At 30.5% G+C, this 17,506-nt stretch overlaps 1 protein-coding gene and 2 pseudogenes across 2 annotated transcripts; 1 reads left to right on the forward strand and 2 right to left on the reverse strand.

Annotated features, from left to right (window-relative positions):
• Positions 1-600: 600 nt before the first annotated feature.
• LOC149886128 (uncharacterized) lies at positions 601-1,819 on the reverse strand. Its single transcript, XM_090094328.1, has 2 exons — positions 1,716-1,819; positions 601-1,639 (listed from the first exon to the last, which is right to left on the reverse strand). Exon 2 carries the CDS (start codon positions 1,537-1,539, stop codon positions 601-603), a length of 939 nt encoding a protein of 312 aa, XP_089950454.1. The 5' UTR covers positions 1,540-1,639; positions 1,716-1,819.
• Positions 1,820-6,518: 4,699 nt separating this feature from the next.
• LOC149886129 (52 kDa repressor of the inhibitor of the protein kinase-like) lies at positions 6,519-11,773 on the reverse strand (annotated as a pseudogene).
• Positions 11,774-14,203: 2,430 nt separating this feature from the next.
• On the forward strand, positions 14,204-16,008 carry LOC145192458 (uncharacterized; annotated as a pseudogene). Its single transcript, XR_016454593.1, has 2 exons — positions 14,204-14,354; positions 14,451-16,008. The product of XR_016454593.1 is annotated as an uncharacterized LOC145192458 (transcript).
• Positions 16,009-17,506: the final 1,498 nt, after the last annotated feature.

Consider the following 17,506-nt stretch of genomic DNA (forward strand, 5'->3'; position numbering starts at 1 on the left):
TTTCAGATATTGGAAGATACATATTTAAGGAAAATAAATAACTTATACTGTTCATGGTGGACCTAAGGGCACGGTTGTTATGGGTAATCTATCAAAGCGCGTTAAACGCAAAAAAGTGATTTTTGGTAGGTTACTCCTTCCCAAGTCCTTGCATGCACATGGTTTTTGTTCCGAAAAATCAATGTATATCTCACCTAAAAAAACTGGCGCTTGATTGATTTCGCACCCCCCCCCCTTTTTTTTTTTTTTTTTTGCAGATTCTGAAAGATCTTTGTCTGAAACGGAAAAAAATGGTATTCATTTTTATTTTTGATAAAGAAAAAGTACTCTAATTCACATTTGAATATTCCATTTTTCCGTTAAAAACGACGCTGCTTTTAACTCCATTTTGAAACTTTTTAATGATAGTTTTAAAACCATTAATTCAAACCGCTGAAAATATTTACCTGGTTTTTACAAGCGTTAAGAAACACAAAGAACAAAAAAATGACTTAAATTAAAACATTTACTGAAAAGCTACTAAATTTATTCATTACAATATATAAAGAAATATAAACAAACAAATAATGAGCTGTGTTCATCAAATAGTTTTACGAACACCTAATTTACTGGGTAGTTAGTAGCAACTTGATCCCAAAAGTGAAAAAACGCATGCTCTTTAAATCTCTGCATCCACATGAATTCGCTGAAATAGTCAGGAATCATGTCTCTATGTTTTCCAAACATTGCTTTAAACTTTGCTTTGCTGCGACTCCACATTGCTTCAACTTGATTAGTTGTCACGTTTGTTGCCCGATCTACAAAGTGAAGCAAGTGGTTCACCGTACCATGCTGAAAGCCTTGTGCTCCAAGAGTGTTATAAGCACCCCACATATCACTCCAAATTTCCGTCCCTGGCCTTATCCATCGATGTATAATCGGCAAAAGAGTTGCTGCATCACGTTGAGCAACGGGGATTAAAAAACCTTGTTTTGTTGTTGGCTCGTAACAACCAAATATCCATTGGCCTTCCACAATTCCGCCACGGTTGTATTTGCGGCGAGCAAAAAGAGATTCGTCAATCTCTACAACACAGCCAGGGCCGCCTAATTGTAAAGGATTATTCAAAAAGTAATCTACTGCAACATTTCTGCAAAACTGATTCCAATTGCTAATAGTTTCCCTGCGTCCAATATCCAATTCTTTTTGAATATCTTCTTGCGACAGTCCCCGACTTTTGCCTGCGCTACGAGCCCATATGTATGTTATTCCAATGATTTTCCACAACTCCAGTTTTGATTTCTCAAAAACGCTGCCTTTGCGAATGTTTACAGTCTTTTTACACTTTTTAACAGTACATCTCCAGGTTATTCCATCTACACTGCGTGTGTACAGCTGTTCGCTACACTGCAAGTTGCAAACGGGACAAATCATTACAGTAGCAAGCAAACCGAATTCTCTTAACCACTTTATGCATTCTTCGCGATTATTCATAAACCTCGCACCAATTTGAGTTAACGAGATTTTATCGAATTCATCTACTGTTGGTTTTCTAGCCATTTTGAAATTTCTCTTTGTAAAAAACTGGTGACACGAATTTATTAAGCGACTTAATATAAGACATCAAAACCGTTCGAAAAAATTCCAAATAATTTTATACCTGTTACCTGTTATTTACTGGTATAATAAGAATAGTATAGATAGAAGAAGAGTATAAATAGTTTTATAAATGTCACCTGTTATTTACTGGTATAAGGCAGTCGCGCAGCAAAACATGGACAAACATCAAAGATGGAGTGTAAAAACTACTTAAAAACTGATTTTGTTTTGTTGATAACACTCATCCATTTTTTTGTTCTTTGGTTTCTTAACGCTTGTAAAAACCAGGTAAATATTTTCAGCGGTTTGAATTAATGGTTTTAAAACTATCATTAAAAAGTTTCAAAATGGAGTTAAAAGCAGCGTCGTTTTTAACGGAAAAATGGAATATTCAAATGTGAATTAGAGTACTTTTTCTTTATCAAAAATAAAAATGAATACCATTTTTTTCCGTTTCAGACAAAGATCTTTCAGAATCTGCAAAAAAAAAAAAAAAAGGGGGGGGGGTGCGAAACCAGACAAGCGCCAAAAAACTACGTGCACGTATTAGCCTAAAGAGATATTAGAGCTCAAAGTTAGGGTAAAATTTAAAATGTTGTGGTTTCGGACCACAATTTCTAGACAACTGAAAAGGTAATCATGTTGAATTTTTACTTTTACTGTAGAAATCTACCCAGATTAGTAAAAAAATTAAAAAGAAATGTTTCTGTCATATTCATGTTGCTAAAACTACTCCTCAAAGTAGCAATTGCACTCCATGCGCAAAATTTTCTCAAAACAGGCCAAATTTTGGGATCCAATATCTCCAAAATTAATAAAAATTTTAGAAAAAATAGTTCCCCGTGGCCTACTTTCATTATTTTTTACAAAATATCTAAAAATGAGTGCAATTTGAAGACATCACTTCTAAAATTTGTTTATTTTGCCTACATTTCTCAGAAAATGGCTCTTAACATTATTCTTTAACAGAAGTGTCTAAACGTGCAAGAGCAGATAATCGCTGTCAGGGACATCTAATTCTATTATGACTTTTATTTAAAGAAGATGAGGAGTCTAAGCATTCCTAAAATCCATCTAGATGATCTAGACAATTATGAGCTGACCGCCTGAATTGCCCTTTAAATTGCTGTAGGATCATCACGACAAAATATTCCGTGTAAAGATTCATCGAAAATTTGAGTTTACTGAGTTCTATAAATTCCATGAAATCGAGATTGAATCAACGAAAGAAATGTTTACATAATACAGTTATAAAGCGAAAAGAAGGATTTTTTTTGGAAGAAAAGTTTTCTTAAACAATGCAAAAAAAAGTTTTCAAATAACTTTTAAAGTTCCCAGCAACAGAGATTTTTTCTAATAAAAATTTTTCTATAACTCAAAAATAATTTTTTATTACTCTAAATCAATCTTGAATAAAAATTTTATAATATAAACTAAACACAATTGTATTAACATAACACTGCTACATAGCAAATACTAAAACATGAGTTCAGTGACGCAACGCGGAAAAAAATGTTTTTTTATCAGCAAACTTTTAAATGGAGTTTTCACTGAAAACTCCATTTAAAAGTTTTTTTCTTGTCTTGTATCGTTTTCTTACATGTGAATTAAAGATATTTGCAAATCTTGTAATGCTAACGCAAAATCTGCTGCTGACCTGATCTTGTATTGACTAGATTTAACTCTCAGGGCTGCGATTCTCTTAACAGTAGCTCCTATTCCATCAACCACTCCTTTCCCGTGCATCGCTGCAAGAAATGCCAGAAGAATTTTTTATGAAAATCTTTTTCATACACAACCAGTGCAGCCATAATGCTTTTGTTTTTGAACTGAGAAGTGGCATTATCGCTGAACATGTGTACTTCTTTGACTTAATCAGGAATAAAGTGAAGGATTTTGTCAATGTACGGTATAACGGAAGACTTTGTATGATCAGTTGAATCAGAAACTATGGCAAATGTTTTTAGATCAATGTTCCAGACTGCAAGGGTAATGATAGAATCTTGATTTTGACCAAAATGAGCCGCTTGTGGTTCGTTTTGATAGAAACACCTAGGGTTTTCAGCCCAGTCAACTTGGATTACCGCAATTTCAGAATTAACACTCATCGAAACCTCCTTCAGTTCTTAAAAATTGTTGATTGATTTTTCTTTACAAATGCGTGTTTAACGAACTTATCACGCATCGCTGATATGTGTTGGGTGAGTTCTGTTACAGTAGATTTTTTTAAAATGTTTTCAATGTTTGCATTTGTTTTTAGTTTCAGGTTTTCTCCACTCGTCCCAGGATACTTCGAAACCAAATGTATTAACAGCTTGCAAGTGTTTATCGAAGTGTTTTATAACTTTGCATGCAGCGCATTTGTCATAGACGCAATCGCATGTGTGCGGTTCACAAACAAAGTTATTTATCATTTCAGATCCAACTTTGATTGAAGACGCTTGAATTGATCTTGTTAATGCATTTAAGGCAAATCGCATATTTTCATGCAAACATAAACATTATGCGGAAATTTTGTAAGTGATTTCACATTGCGTGGACCAAGGACGTATTAATAGATGGACGTTCAACGCATTGTTTTATAAAAAAGATGTGTGTTACGCTATTGTTTAGATAACAAAAGCGAAACAATAGGTGATAATTGCGAAACCGGGGAGTATTTTTATTTTTTTCGACGTCGGAAAAAGATGGTCTCGACTATCCAATAAAAATATTTTTAAAAGTATTTTACTGAGCATCGATACATAAAATGAGTATGACAGAGAACTTTGCTATTAATCAAGATTATTCTTTTTTGCTTGAAAGTATTGATAGCCAAATTGATATAGTTGTGGATGATTAAATTGAGATAGATCTTGAAGAGTTAGCGGAATTGTTATCAGAGGATTTTGAATTGGAGCTCATACCACCAGCAATTCCTACAGAGAAGCTGATTGCAGAAGAAACCAAAATGCTGAAAAAAACAGAAGAACGCTTAATAACTAAATTTACCTGTCCGAAATGTTACAATAAATATCTTAGAGAATAGAATTTTAAAAAGCATGAAAAGAAATGTTACATTGCCACTAAAGGTGTGCTTATACTCACATGTTGTGGAGCTTAACGCCTAAACGGGTGCTAATTTATATTTGCAAATACTCCCAAATTATGAAAATATTGTAATAACTCTTAATTTTGATTTTAGAAATTATTCAAAACTGTAAATTGTTGTAATGTACTATTGAATTTCCATATAGAAGAATGCAAGTTGTCTTTATTACATTTTTTACATATACTGGTGTAAGAAAATGTACACAGTTAAAAAATGGCTAGTTAAAGGTAATAGATGATTGACATTTCTCTTTAACCTGGGTTCCATTACAGCCAAGTTAGTATGGTAGATGGTACTAAAATCACAACAGACTTCTAAACATATTAATGAACAACCTCTATGTCTAATAACTTTAAAGTTTTCAACTGTATTGCCTTAATTCCAACATCCTCATTTGATGTGCTTTGGAAATTTTTAAAATCAGAAAATTTATTTCTGATTACAAAAAAAGATACTGGAAGTCATTATTACATTTACAGATGTTTATGCATGAAATGTTGTAGAATATAATATTAGCAGATTGAAGATTTAGTTGATCTGGAAGAGATTTGTTAATATTAATGGATAATGGCACTTCACGATTTAAAACAATTAGTCTCCACATGCCATTTGATTGGCGATAACTATTGATTTTAACTATTACAAAATAATTTTTATTATTTTCATTGTAACAGTCAAAACCATGTTTTGATGCAAATGCTTTTAACTGTGATGAATACTTATCGCATGTACTTTTTTATTTCTTCCAACTCTTGTGAGTGTGTTACATACATAACAGGTTTTTCAGAAAAATTGAAGAATTTATCATTCCTCTCAAGCCTCAGGGGCGGATCCAGGAAATTTTTTGGGTACATCTGATTTTTCCACAAGCAATTTTTCTCCCCCCCCCCCCCCCCCACACACACACACACACAATTCCGGAGTTGGAGGGGAAGGATTAATACACCATATATATACACAGGGCCATTCCGAAAAGATCTTCAAGGAGGAGGAGGAGGGGGGGAGGAAATAACGTATGTTTTTGCCGAGTTACTTCTAAAAAAAAAAAGTCATCATTTACTGACATTTGCTGACTATAGTTAAAAACTTGCCTAATACAAGTCTAAATTTGGCGACTAATTTTTCAATAAAGTTTTTGTAGGGGGTGGGGGTTTAGACACCGCTCTTCCCTACAACATAGTGACAACTCTGTATTTATAAAAAAAATACGCAAGGATATTACTAGGACATCTTACCATAGTAAAATCGTATATTTACATAAAATTAAGAAATTTATTTATATTGACAAGTTAGATTTATTTATACTCACAAATTAGCTTAATATTTTCACATTCCATTTTTAAATTATAATCTTACACATTTTACACATCTTATATTTTTATCGTAAATAATTATATATTATGTTTATATTGTAACAAACATAAAAAATATAAATGTAACAAAATAATTACTTATTATAATAATAAATATTGAATTTTATATAAAGAAATTAGATGCCGCAATCTTAGTTTTACATTTTGCATAGCAAAAGTAAGTTTTAAAATCTTTATTCTATTGAAACTTGTATAATACATAAAACTTCAAAAAATAAAAACGTTTACACTATAATTATTACAACATAGCATTTACAAAAAATGATAACAGCAACAACGATATATCTGAAACCAACGTATGTAACGCGATGTATGCCAATAATTTCTTTATGCCAAATAATGTTTTAAAAAGATTGGTGGCTATGTCGCAAATAAAGATGACTTTTTTTGTTCTGTTTTTATTTTTAGTAATTTGTATTTTTTAAACTTTATATTTTTAAATTTTTTTAAAATATATTTTATATTTTATTTCAATTTTATTTAAAAGTTAATCTACGATTAATAGTAGCAAACTTATCAATGACTTTTTTTATATCTATAACTATCTCTGTATGAATATTCATTAATGCTAAACCATTTAGGCGGTCCTGAACCATGGTGCTTCGTATGTAATTTTTTAGGCGCCGCACAGTGGGCGGAATTTCAAAAAACCTGGCCAAAAGTCAAAAAATGATTATAACTAATGGAAAATTTCTGTAAAGCATTTTTTTGAATCCCCAACTTTAAATTTGACATAAGTGTACCAAAATTCAATAATGGTAGATCCAAAATGGCGGTGTTTTAAAAACATTAATCATTAGAAATGCCTTAGGGCTTTCGTATTTAACCAATTAGTTCTAATTCGACATTTAAGTTCAATAGACTAATGTATTATTTACATTACATATATAAACATTATATATAATACCGATATATAATGTATTATGACTGTATTATTATGCCGCAATGTTAAAAAAAATAAATTGAAAAATTCATTATTTATTCTACTTATTTATTTGTTCAAGGAAAACAAGGAAAACTTTTATTTGCATCATTTATCATAATTGTTTCATTTATTTTACTTTAAAATAAATCACCACTGTCATCTGAATCATTTATTGTTGAAATATTGTTGATAAACTCAATCACAGACGAATGAGTTTCAGAGTTTTCGTTAATCTCCGGAGGTAATAACATTTGTAAAGCTTGAGAAGACAAAGATCTGCTAACTTTTGCATGAGATTTTAAAAGTGAAGATATTGCAGGATCTGACGAAACCAGAAGTCTGCAAAAAACGTCATGCATTGTATTTTTTCTGGAATTTTTCCTGGAGAAATCTTCGCGATATTTTTTTAAGTCTTTGTTTCTCGATTCCTGTGCATCCTCAGATAGTTGTCCTATGGGTAGTATTGCTGTTTTTGTTATTGAGTCTCCATGAATAAGTACTTTGTATACTGTTGTAGGCATGTTGTACCAAGGATACTTTTCAACAAAAAGTAGTGCAGTTTCGGTAGAATAGTTATCGAGTTTGTCTGCGTCTATTGGAAAGCCACTAGATAGTACCTGTAAAATTACATGAAACCGATTTATTAGTTCTAAATCCACTCCTAGAATATCAGCAGACACTTGTGAGTTTTTAAAAAATCTTCGAGCTGTATTTCCGTCATTTGTATTACCGCATCCTGGTTTCGGTCGATCAACTATTAACCCTAGCTGCAGCTTAAAAGCATTCTGGATTAACAATTTTTGTTGTAATATTATACTTTTTTCAATGTCAGAACGTGCTTGTCATTTTTTTATTCCAAGTTTATACCCAAGATGCAAAAAACATTCAAAAAAGCGAATCCATGTGTGCTACTAATTTTTTTGTAGTTTTATTGCACTTAACAAAATCAGTTTCTCAAGAAACATAATAACTATATCTATATACAATTTGACTGATTTTGTAAAGAAAACAAAACACCGCCATTTTGTTTACTAAAAAACACGACTAGCACTACACAATTTAAGTTAATGAAGTAATAGGCAAAATTAGGTGCCTTTTCTTTTAATCAATCTTTAGAATACACTTTTATGAACAACATCCAAATTATAACTAAGCGGAATCTCGCGTGTTCACTACTTTTTCAATGCTTGAAAAATAGGTTAAAGAAAATAAATAAACTTTATTCTGTACTTTTTTGTTCGCACTTTTCGCATAAAATTTAGAGAAATAATATAAAACATTTTACTAAAATATAATATAAATACCTTGAATAGTATCGTCCATAGTTAGTTTTTTAGTAACGATAAATAACTTTTTTGTAAACGATACTTATTTGACCACTTTTTTTTTTGTTTTTAAAATGCCTATTAAGTGTTTTTAATAACAGATGTTTAACTGCGTAGATTTAGGTAACTTTAAAATTTATACAATTTTTTCTTATACAATTAAATGCAACAGGGCTTTGTTTATGTAGTTTCAAAATAATAAAATCACAATAGTGATTTTTTTTTTTGACTTTTAGCCAGCTTTTTTGAAAATTAGCCCACTGTGCGCCGAAGCGAAGAAAATGACCGCTCACACTCACATGAAGTTAATGGAAAGGTAGCAAGTAACTTTAGACAAACTTTTATGTTTTCAAAACCAGGAAAATTTATCGCTTTTAAAGTCTCAGAAATATTAGAAGGGATATTTCCTTTAAAATTTAACCAGAAGGCTTCCCATAAATCAAGCTCACCAGACAAAGCAAGCGGATTCGGTAAATCTGTTCCATAAAAGTCACTGAAAGATATGATGGAGTCTTTCCAACTGGTGTCACGAGAACATTGCACTACTGAAATCATTTTTCTAGGAACTAGCACAAGTGCTTTATAACATTTTAAGGTAGTATCATCAAACCTTGTGTCTAGTTCAACACTGAGATGGTCTAACAAAGGAATCGTGATAACAAACTTAAAATAATCAGAAATAGATTCAGAAGGTGTATTATCTCTGTTTTTGGAAATAAAGGAAGTTCTTGGCTTTGTTTCGGCTACATTAATATTTTGTGCAATTTTTAAAGCCTGTTCATAACACATTTGATGGTGCTGATCAACTACATTTCTAAGTGAAGATACAACATCTTTCAACGCCTGAATAAGATTTAAACCATCATAAATATCATTACTCTTTGACTGCAACATTCGCGTTATGGGAAGAGTTAAGTCAAACACATTTCTTGTTATGCACATAGCAACAATAAATCAAAACCTGTAATTAGTTTCAGAAGAGACGATGCACTTGAAGATGTTGAGTGATTAAAACTCTTACTGACATTTAAAGACATCTCTTCAAGACAAGAGACCAAAGGAATAAAAAGTTCTTGAAAAGTGTCTAATCCATTTACTTTTTCCACCCAACGTGTCCTGCAAACATCTTTTAACTTTTTTTTAACAGCCGATGGAACAGTACTTTCGATATACTCCTCTAACTTTTGTTGTCTCGTAGGTGAAAGATTAAAAAAATATGATATTTCTTTAACATGTGTCAGAAGATTCTTTACATATTGTACGTTGCACGAGGCACAAATAGCTAAATTTAGCCTATGGCTATAGCAATGAACAAATGAAGCTTTTTCATTTAGATTTAAAATGCGAGAGGACAATCCTTTGGTATGACCAGCCATTGCTCCAGCACCATCATATGACTGTCCTCGGCAATTCATGATATCTAAAGAAAAATCTGAAATACTTTTTAACAAAATATCAAATAATCCTTCACCAGTAACACCATTTGTGCAATGTAAAAAACTGATAAATTCTTCTCTTATATTAAACTTCGAATCAACAAATCGTATAACTAATGATAGCTGTTCTTTATTTGAACTGTCAGAAGCTTCATCAGCAATAATAGAAAAATATTTAGAATTTTTATTTTTTGCTATTATTGTGTCAGTAATAACTTCTCCACAACACCTTACTAACTGATTTTGTGATGTCTTAGATATATAAGATGCATTTCGTTAATGATATTTAAGATGATCTTCAAGAACTTTATCACCAGCTTTAACACGAAAATGTAACAATTCAATAAAATTACCTACAGTATTATTAGAAAACTCACCATTTTCAGGATGAAACTCCGAATCATCTCTATGGCCTCGTAAAGAAAGACCAAGACGTCCACAGAGAATAATTGTTTCAATAATAGGTTGTAATAACTGTCGGTTTTTAGAAATCTGTGATTGAACTAATTTTTGAGATGTAATATCTAGCGAATTGATTCTGTTTTACAAGACCAAATGGACGACATTGAAAATAAAACTTTAGCAGTTTTTACATGTAAGCTTTTATTTCTGCAGACAGACCTATCATTGGTTTTGCCAAATGCATGTATCTGAAAGTAACGAGAAGCCTCATTCCAGCGATCAAAAGGCTTACTAAATAATCTTTCGACTAAACTACATTCAGATAGAAAATTGCACCCAAAAAGTACACATGGCAAACAGAAGGCTCCATCAAATATTTTCAAATATGTGAGCCATAGAAATTTTTCCATCCACATAAATTGAAAACTTCGCCCATTCAGATTTTTAGGAAAAGAATATGTTTTACAAGGTACAAAAACAGATTTAACTAAATGTTGAAGTTCAGAATTACTTAAGGTTTTTGCAACATTTGAATAACTAGTATAGTTAGAAACCAAATAACCAATATCATAATTATTGGACGGTAAAGAAAATGATTCACAACATGTAATTTTACTAAATTTTGATAATGATAATGGTGGTTGAGTAGAGACTTCCATTGGTTTCCTTTTTATATTATCCAATAAAAGACTACTATCTTGATGTTGGCCTCGAAATAAATTTTTATTTTAGTCTGCGACATTTTGGTTTAATTTCATTTGAAATTTTTTGTTTTAAGTTTTCTTTTATTATCACAGGGGTATAATGGTTGTGTTGGAAAGGAGCAGAAAAATCATATAAAACACCTTCATAACAAAAAAGGAGATAAAAAGACTCAATATTGTTTAAAGAGGTTATACGAGGTACAATAGTAGAGCTGAATAAATTTTTAAACTTATGTAGACCAAAATCTGGATATAAACATTCTATTTTCTTATTGCAAACACTTGATAATGCAAGAATACAAAGTAAAGAAGACCAGTTTTCATTGTTACAATTATTAATAGCTTCTTCTTGAACTAAATCTATACTTTTTTTTCCTGAATCCAAAGAATTTAGTGATACTGATAAAGGAAGAATGTTATCAAAGCATAGAAAAGAGCTAGTATTATTAACAAAAACATTATGAAAATTCGGCATTTAAGAATAATTCAATTGAGGTCTGTAATCTTAAATCATTAGCCATACAGTTATTTCCAGTTAGACACAAGGAGATAGAACTGTACAGACAGTTTCCAGTTGATTGAGACCTGAGATTTACATAAAATATAATAATTAATGTATTTATATGAAAAATTTATAAATATTTTTAACTAGCTAGCAGTCAATATAACATTACAATTAACCAAATAGTTATTTAGAAAATTATGGAACCTGAACAAACATCTTTACCTTAAAACAACAAAATTGCCATTATGTTTTTCTTTAAAACTTTTTGGAAGATAGATTTCAAAAATTTTAAGAGTTTTTTCTGCTTTGCAAGAGTCGACAATAATAATATCTTTACAAGAACTAATATTTTTTTCTAACATATCTTTCAAAGAAATCAATTTTGTTTTATCATTTTGTAACATAATGTTTTTAATTTCTTGATTGATTGACATTTTAAGTTAATACTCGGACAGACAAATTAATGCTTGAACATTTAAAATTAAACAAATTTTGAATATTTTGAATTATTCGTATGTATATTAGGGTGTATGTGTTGGGGTACGTCCGACAGTGTTTTTTTTTATAAAAAAAACAGAATATTTAAAAAATGAATAATGAAAACTAAATTAAATATAAAGATAAATAATATAATGAAATAATACTGGGTACGTCTATTGATGTATTATATCACTTATAGAATATTATTATTATTTTTACCTCCTGATGATTGCAAAACAATAGATTTCGTCAAAAATTTATTAAGGATGCATTAGGTACGTCCAAAAATTGTTATAAGTAAAGAAAATTTTCAATTATTTTTTTAACAAGCTAAATAAAAATTTAAAAAGATTTTTAATTATATACTAAAATAAAATTGGGTACGTCTATTGATCTGTTTAGGTAAATATTATTTATCAAGAATTGCTTAAACCTCCGGTTAAGATAATTTTATATACGTTTTAAAAATCGCTTTAAACAAGAACCATTGGTATTTTTATTTCACAATTGCCCGTAAATGTAAAACGCAAGCGTAGTACTTAAATCTTATTGATATATACTACTAAAGATATATACTTTTTTAAAATTCAATTAATAATCGAATTATACTATATAATTTATATTTTTGATATTTTTGGGTACGTCTTAAGACGTATTAGACGTACCCTAGATCCGTCCCTGAGCCTTTTTTTGATTTTAAATCTAACCTGCATAAGATCATATAACATGATTTGCATAAATATTCAGGATGAACTTTTTGATAGTCTGAGGTTGTATCCAGCTTGTAAAAGCTAAGAATTGCTTGTTTATAGATAACAATAGGTTTTATTTGATAGTGACTGTCCTGCTTTATTATGCAGCCACACTTTCTACATAAATGTTTTAAATATTCCTCATGAAGACTCATTATTTATCCTGTAATGAGATAATAAATATGAATATAAGATTATTTCTTTTGATATAATATTTAGAAAAGGTTAAAAATAGGGCTATGCATCACTTGTAGAAGGCTCAAGAATATGCAACTAAAAGTATGGTCTTATCATTTTTATTACTTCTGTTGTTACTATTAGTAACAACAATAATAATTAAAAAAATAAGATTATTATAACTTAAAGTAGCTCTACATGACAGTTTAAAAATGCTTAAACAAAAATGCTCATTAAAAATATTTTATATATCTTTCCAACTCCTGAAACGAATAGTATTTTATGAACTTTAAGATGCTTTTAGTTATAATACCTTTAGACAAAATGCAGTTTAGGTATCGAAAGTTAGAAATTTTTTAACTAGGTCGTTCACGAAAAAAAAAAATCCCAAAATTCAAGAGAAAAAAAAAAGCGAGGCAAATTAGTTCGACATTTCCGACAAAAATAAGAAATACTCTCTGATTTGAACCTTAAAGTGGGAAGCATAATCTGAGAGTGGGGTGAAAAGAACACTAAAAATATCTTTTTCGACCTTTAAAGTATATCATAGCAGCTTCAATTTAATAAGGAAAATTTGTTTCACTTTACTCTATCCATTCTAGTAAACCAAGCATAGCCTTTTTGCAAAAGCCTAGTTTTAGACGTCAAAGTTTAAACACAGCTAAATTTTTATTAAGCAAAGTTCATAGCTCAAATCAACCTTTTTCAGATTTGTGAACTATTCTTGATTAATTTTTTTGTTTTTTATAACCATAAGCTTCAGTAAATGCATAATTATAATGGGTTTACTGAGGGAGGTTTTTTGACGGAAATTTGACGGGTAGAAGTCGGAGTATCTGTATCATGAATTTAGAAAATTGACGGTAACACGCATAGTTTTGGCTAATTGGCGGCACCTTTGATCTATAACAATGCGTTGAACGTCCATCTATTAATACGTCCTTGCGTGGACGAAGGCCATTGATCCATTCGGAACTCCGTCTCGTCGGATTTTTCTCGGTTTTTCTGAATTTCGGAGTTCGAAAGAAATCGAGAAACCTCGACGGAACTTCGACGAGGTTTTTAGAAAATATCAATTTTTACTCGTAAAATAATTAAATTCTTATTTTATTTCTACGCTGCTTTTACAATAGTTCATGTTGTTTTCAAAATATAAGTGTTCTCTTTGTTCAATATCAACACAAATTTAAATCGCAAAGCAATTAGTAATGCACAGTGGGACAGGTGGTGGTGGTGGAAAAAACCTCAAAAAAAAAGCTTATTCTATTCCAAACCATATAATAGAACATACTCGTACTTTTCCATTGTACTATTTCAGAAACTCTTTTGATTATAATAGTATCTTTTTAATAATAGAAGTTTTTAAATCCTCAAAAATCAGTTGCGGTATAATAAAATGTAATGCATAATAAAGTAATATCTTTTTTTGTCAAAAAGCAAGAATTTTTTAATTTTTAAGCAAAGATATTGTAAACAATAACTTTTAAAATATTATGCGTGTGTGATATTAGTTAATGTATTTTAACTATTTAGTAGTTTACCTTTACAAAAAAAAGTCAAGATCATTATTTACAATATATACAAAAACTGGTCTTAAAATAACGAGGTAAGTTTTAAACATAATACTTTTTTTTTACAATAATGTCGTATATCGTATGATCAAAATAATTTTCTCCACCTTAAGTCTAATATTCTTTTATAGAGAAAAATGGTTTCGGAAGCGTGGAAATACTTTGATAAAGTTGTAGTAAATGATAAAAAATACGGAGATTGCAAAAAATGCCATAAAAGAATCGCTTGTCCAGGAAGCAGCACAAACGGCCTAATTGGTCACATCAAAAGTTGTCAGAAAATAGATTTAAAACCATCCAGTTCCAGACCAGTTTTGACTAAGATATCGTTAAACTATCTTCTTGCCAAGTTGACAGCTCTTGATGGATACTCAATCAGGTCCATAACTCAATCTGAAACACTAAGAATGCTTTTTGAAAATTATGGGCATAGTTTGCGCAAGTCAGCGTCCACAATTTCAGAAAAAATTAAGATGTTTCATGCTGAAGCCAAATGTTTAATGATCGCTGAATTGGCTGCATTGAAAGCAAAAGGAGAAAAATTTGGACTAACAGGTGACGAATGGTGTAGCAATAGAGGTAGAAGATACTACAATTTAAATGTTCATCACGACCAAACATATTGTTTAGGAATGGTGAAATTGCCGTCTCTTAGTTCTGCCGAAACATTAAACATTTTAAGAATGCAAAAATTAAAAGAATTTGGTATAGGTGATGAAGATGTGCAGGTAAAACTACGGATGGCTGTAGCTGGATAGTGAAATTGGGTACCATGTTTAAGTTTCCACATCAAATCTGCCAGAATCATTCAATTCATTTGAGTGTTTGTGATTTGCTATACGGTAAAAAAGGTTGTCGCGAAATTGTGAACAAAGAAACTGAATCGGATGTTCAAACAGAAACAGAAACTGATGGAGAGACTGAAGGAGAGTTTCTTATTGACTATTCGGAGAATGAGATTGAATATGAAGAAAATATCGAAAAAAGTCTACAGAAACTTCGAATACTAATCAAGTTTTTAAAATATTCATCGTTTCGGTATGAAGTTCTTAAAAGAATAATACACAAAGTTTACGGATCTTCGCATGACAAAGGACTATTGCTCGACAACCGCACTAGATGGAACAGTGTTTTTCAGATGATCAAAAGATTTTTGGACTGCTTAGAAGCTGTAAAAAAAAACACTCGAAGAACTAAACTGCTTAAACATGTTAGATGATATTGACTTGGATTTCTTAAAATCGCTGTCTGACTTATTGGAAGTCATTGCTGACGCTGCAGTTCGATTGGAAAAACCAAATACAACAATTTTGGAGTGTGACATCATTATGGAAAAGTTAGTAAGGAAATTGAAGGTTATAGACAGACATCGGTTCTAATTTTGCAGAGGCGTTAATCTCTAGATACGAAAATCGTAAAAACATTATGTTGGTATCATTAAGTCGTTATTTGCACAATCCCGATTTTTTTAAAAATAAAAACCACACATTTTTTTACGCTTCCAAAAAAGATATTCAAGTTTATGCTGCAAAATTATTTGATCAACTATTTGTAACAAAAGAAAATAGTCTCCAAACAAAATCAGATGATCGCGCTAAAAGCAAACAAGAAGAACCATCACAATCGACCATCATAATCTTATTTTGTCGAAGTTCAAGAAGTTTTATATCAAAATTAATCAACAGCTAAAAAGCCAAAAAAAGTCCAGACCTTCACCGATCAGTAAAAAGAATACGAAGTAACTGGTGTGAAATCAGAAGCAGTTTTGGAATTTGAACTAGCCATCCACAGAATTCAAGCAACTTCCTCGGAAGCAGAAAGAGTTTTCTCCTCGTCTTCCAGATTTGTCACAAAGTTTCGTAGTTCGCTTTCTGATGAAATGATAAATGTTTTCATCTTTTTAAAATATTATTTTAAAAGATCTTCAGAATAAATACTTTTTTAATATTCTTTTTTTAGTTTTTACTATAGGTACCCCAAGAAGTCTTAATTACAGAGCACCGCGGAAGGGCATTTAACTGAAAGTTCACGCCTTCTTCCTAACCGATGCCGGTTAGAAAGCCATTTATTAGATAAAACTTGTTCGTTAAAAGATTGCGATAAGAAAAATATTTAAGTACTAAGGAATATAAAAATATAATTTTTTTAAAAATTTATTATAAATTATAAATCGAAATATAAAAAAATAAAAAAAATTAAATATAAGAACAATGTTTAATTATCAACTAGATAGTTTATTTTTTTAATTTAAAACAAAGTTTTATCAAAGCTCCAACTTTTTCTCGACTCCGACGGAGTTTTTCCTCGATTTTTCTCGATTTTGAATCCTCTGTGTATAACCCGCACTTTATTTATCTACCGTAAATACTCGTGTATATCTACCGTAAATACTCGTCTATAACCCGCACTTTATTAAAAAAGAAAAATCTTCATAAGTTTGGGGTACGGGTTATATAAGGGGCAAAAATTACCTACACATGGTTAAGTAAAATTTCATTTTTAATTATTGATAAAATAGAAAAGTTCGTACTTATTTCAATTCTTGCTTAACCAGTCTCTATATCAGATTTGTACTTACATACGATTCCAATGAAACAAGTGCTCATTTTGACTCGATTAACAATTTGAACTCTAAAAAATATGCAAAAACTTGTGCTATGAAGCGCTTTCCAATTTAGATTACAAAATCAGGCTTCCAGTTTAGACCATCAAGTATCTTTCCAGCTTAAATTATATAGTACTTTCTATATGAAGGTTTTTACATATGAGCCGCTCAGAAGCCAATGCGGTTAAGTCCATTTTTTGATATATACTGATTTTTGGAAATTTTGATGAAATAATAATCTTCTTACTTATTAAAGGATTTACTCGTTGGTTACTTTATACACTTTTCTAATTAACTTAATAAACCAAGAATTTTGAAAACTAATGTATCAAAAAACATTAATTTTCTCAATTTTTGTGTTTTGGACTTAACCGCATTGGCTTCTGAGCGGCTCATATCATTCCTCAGGTTTTCATATAAGAAAATTTTTAAGTGACAAAAATGTGGAGAGCGTAATAGTGTTTAGACAAATTTTCAAAAAAGCATCAACATACTAAGGTATTTTTGTGACAAAAGCTTTGAAAAAATCATTTGAAAACCAATTTACTTAGTAATGAAGAGTCAATTCATTGCTTAATGAAT

Source organism: Hydra viridissima, unplaced genomic scaffold (assembly GCF_058129835.1).
Source record: "Hydra viridissima isolate aposymbiotic clone 2 unplaced genomic scaffold, HvirCarnegie_v1 scaffold_7, whole genome shotgun sequence".
Classification (NCBI taxonomy): Eukaryota; Metazoa; Cnidaria; class Hydrozoa; order Anthoathecata; family Hydridae; genus Hydra; species Hydra viridissima.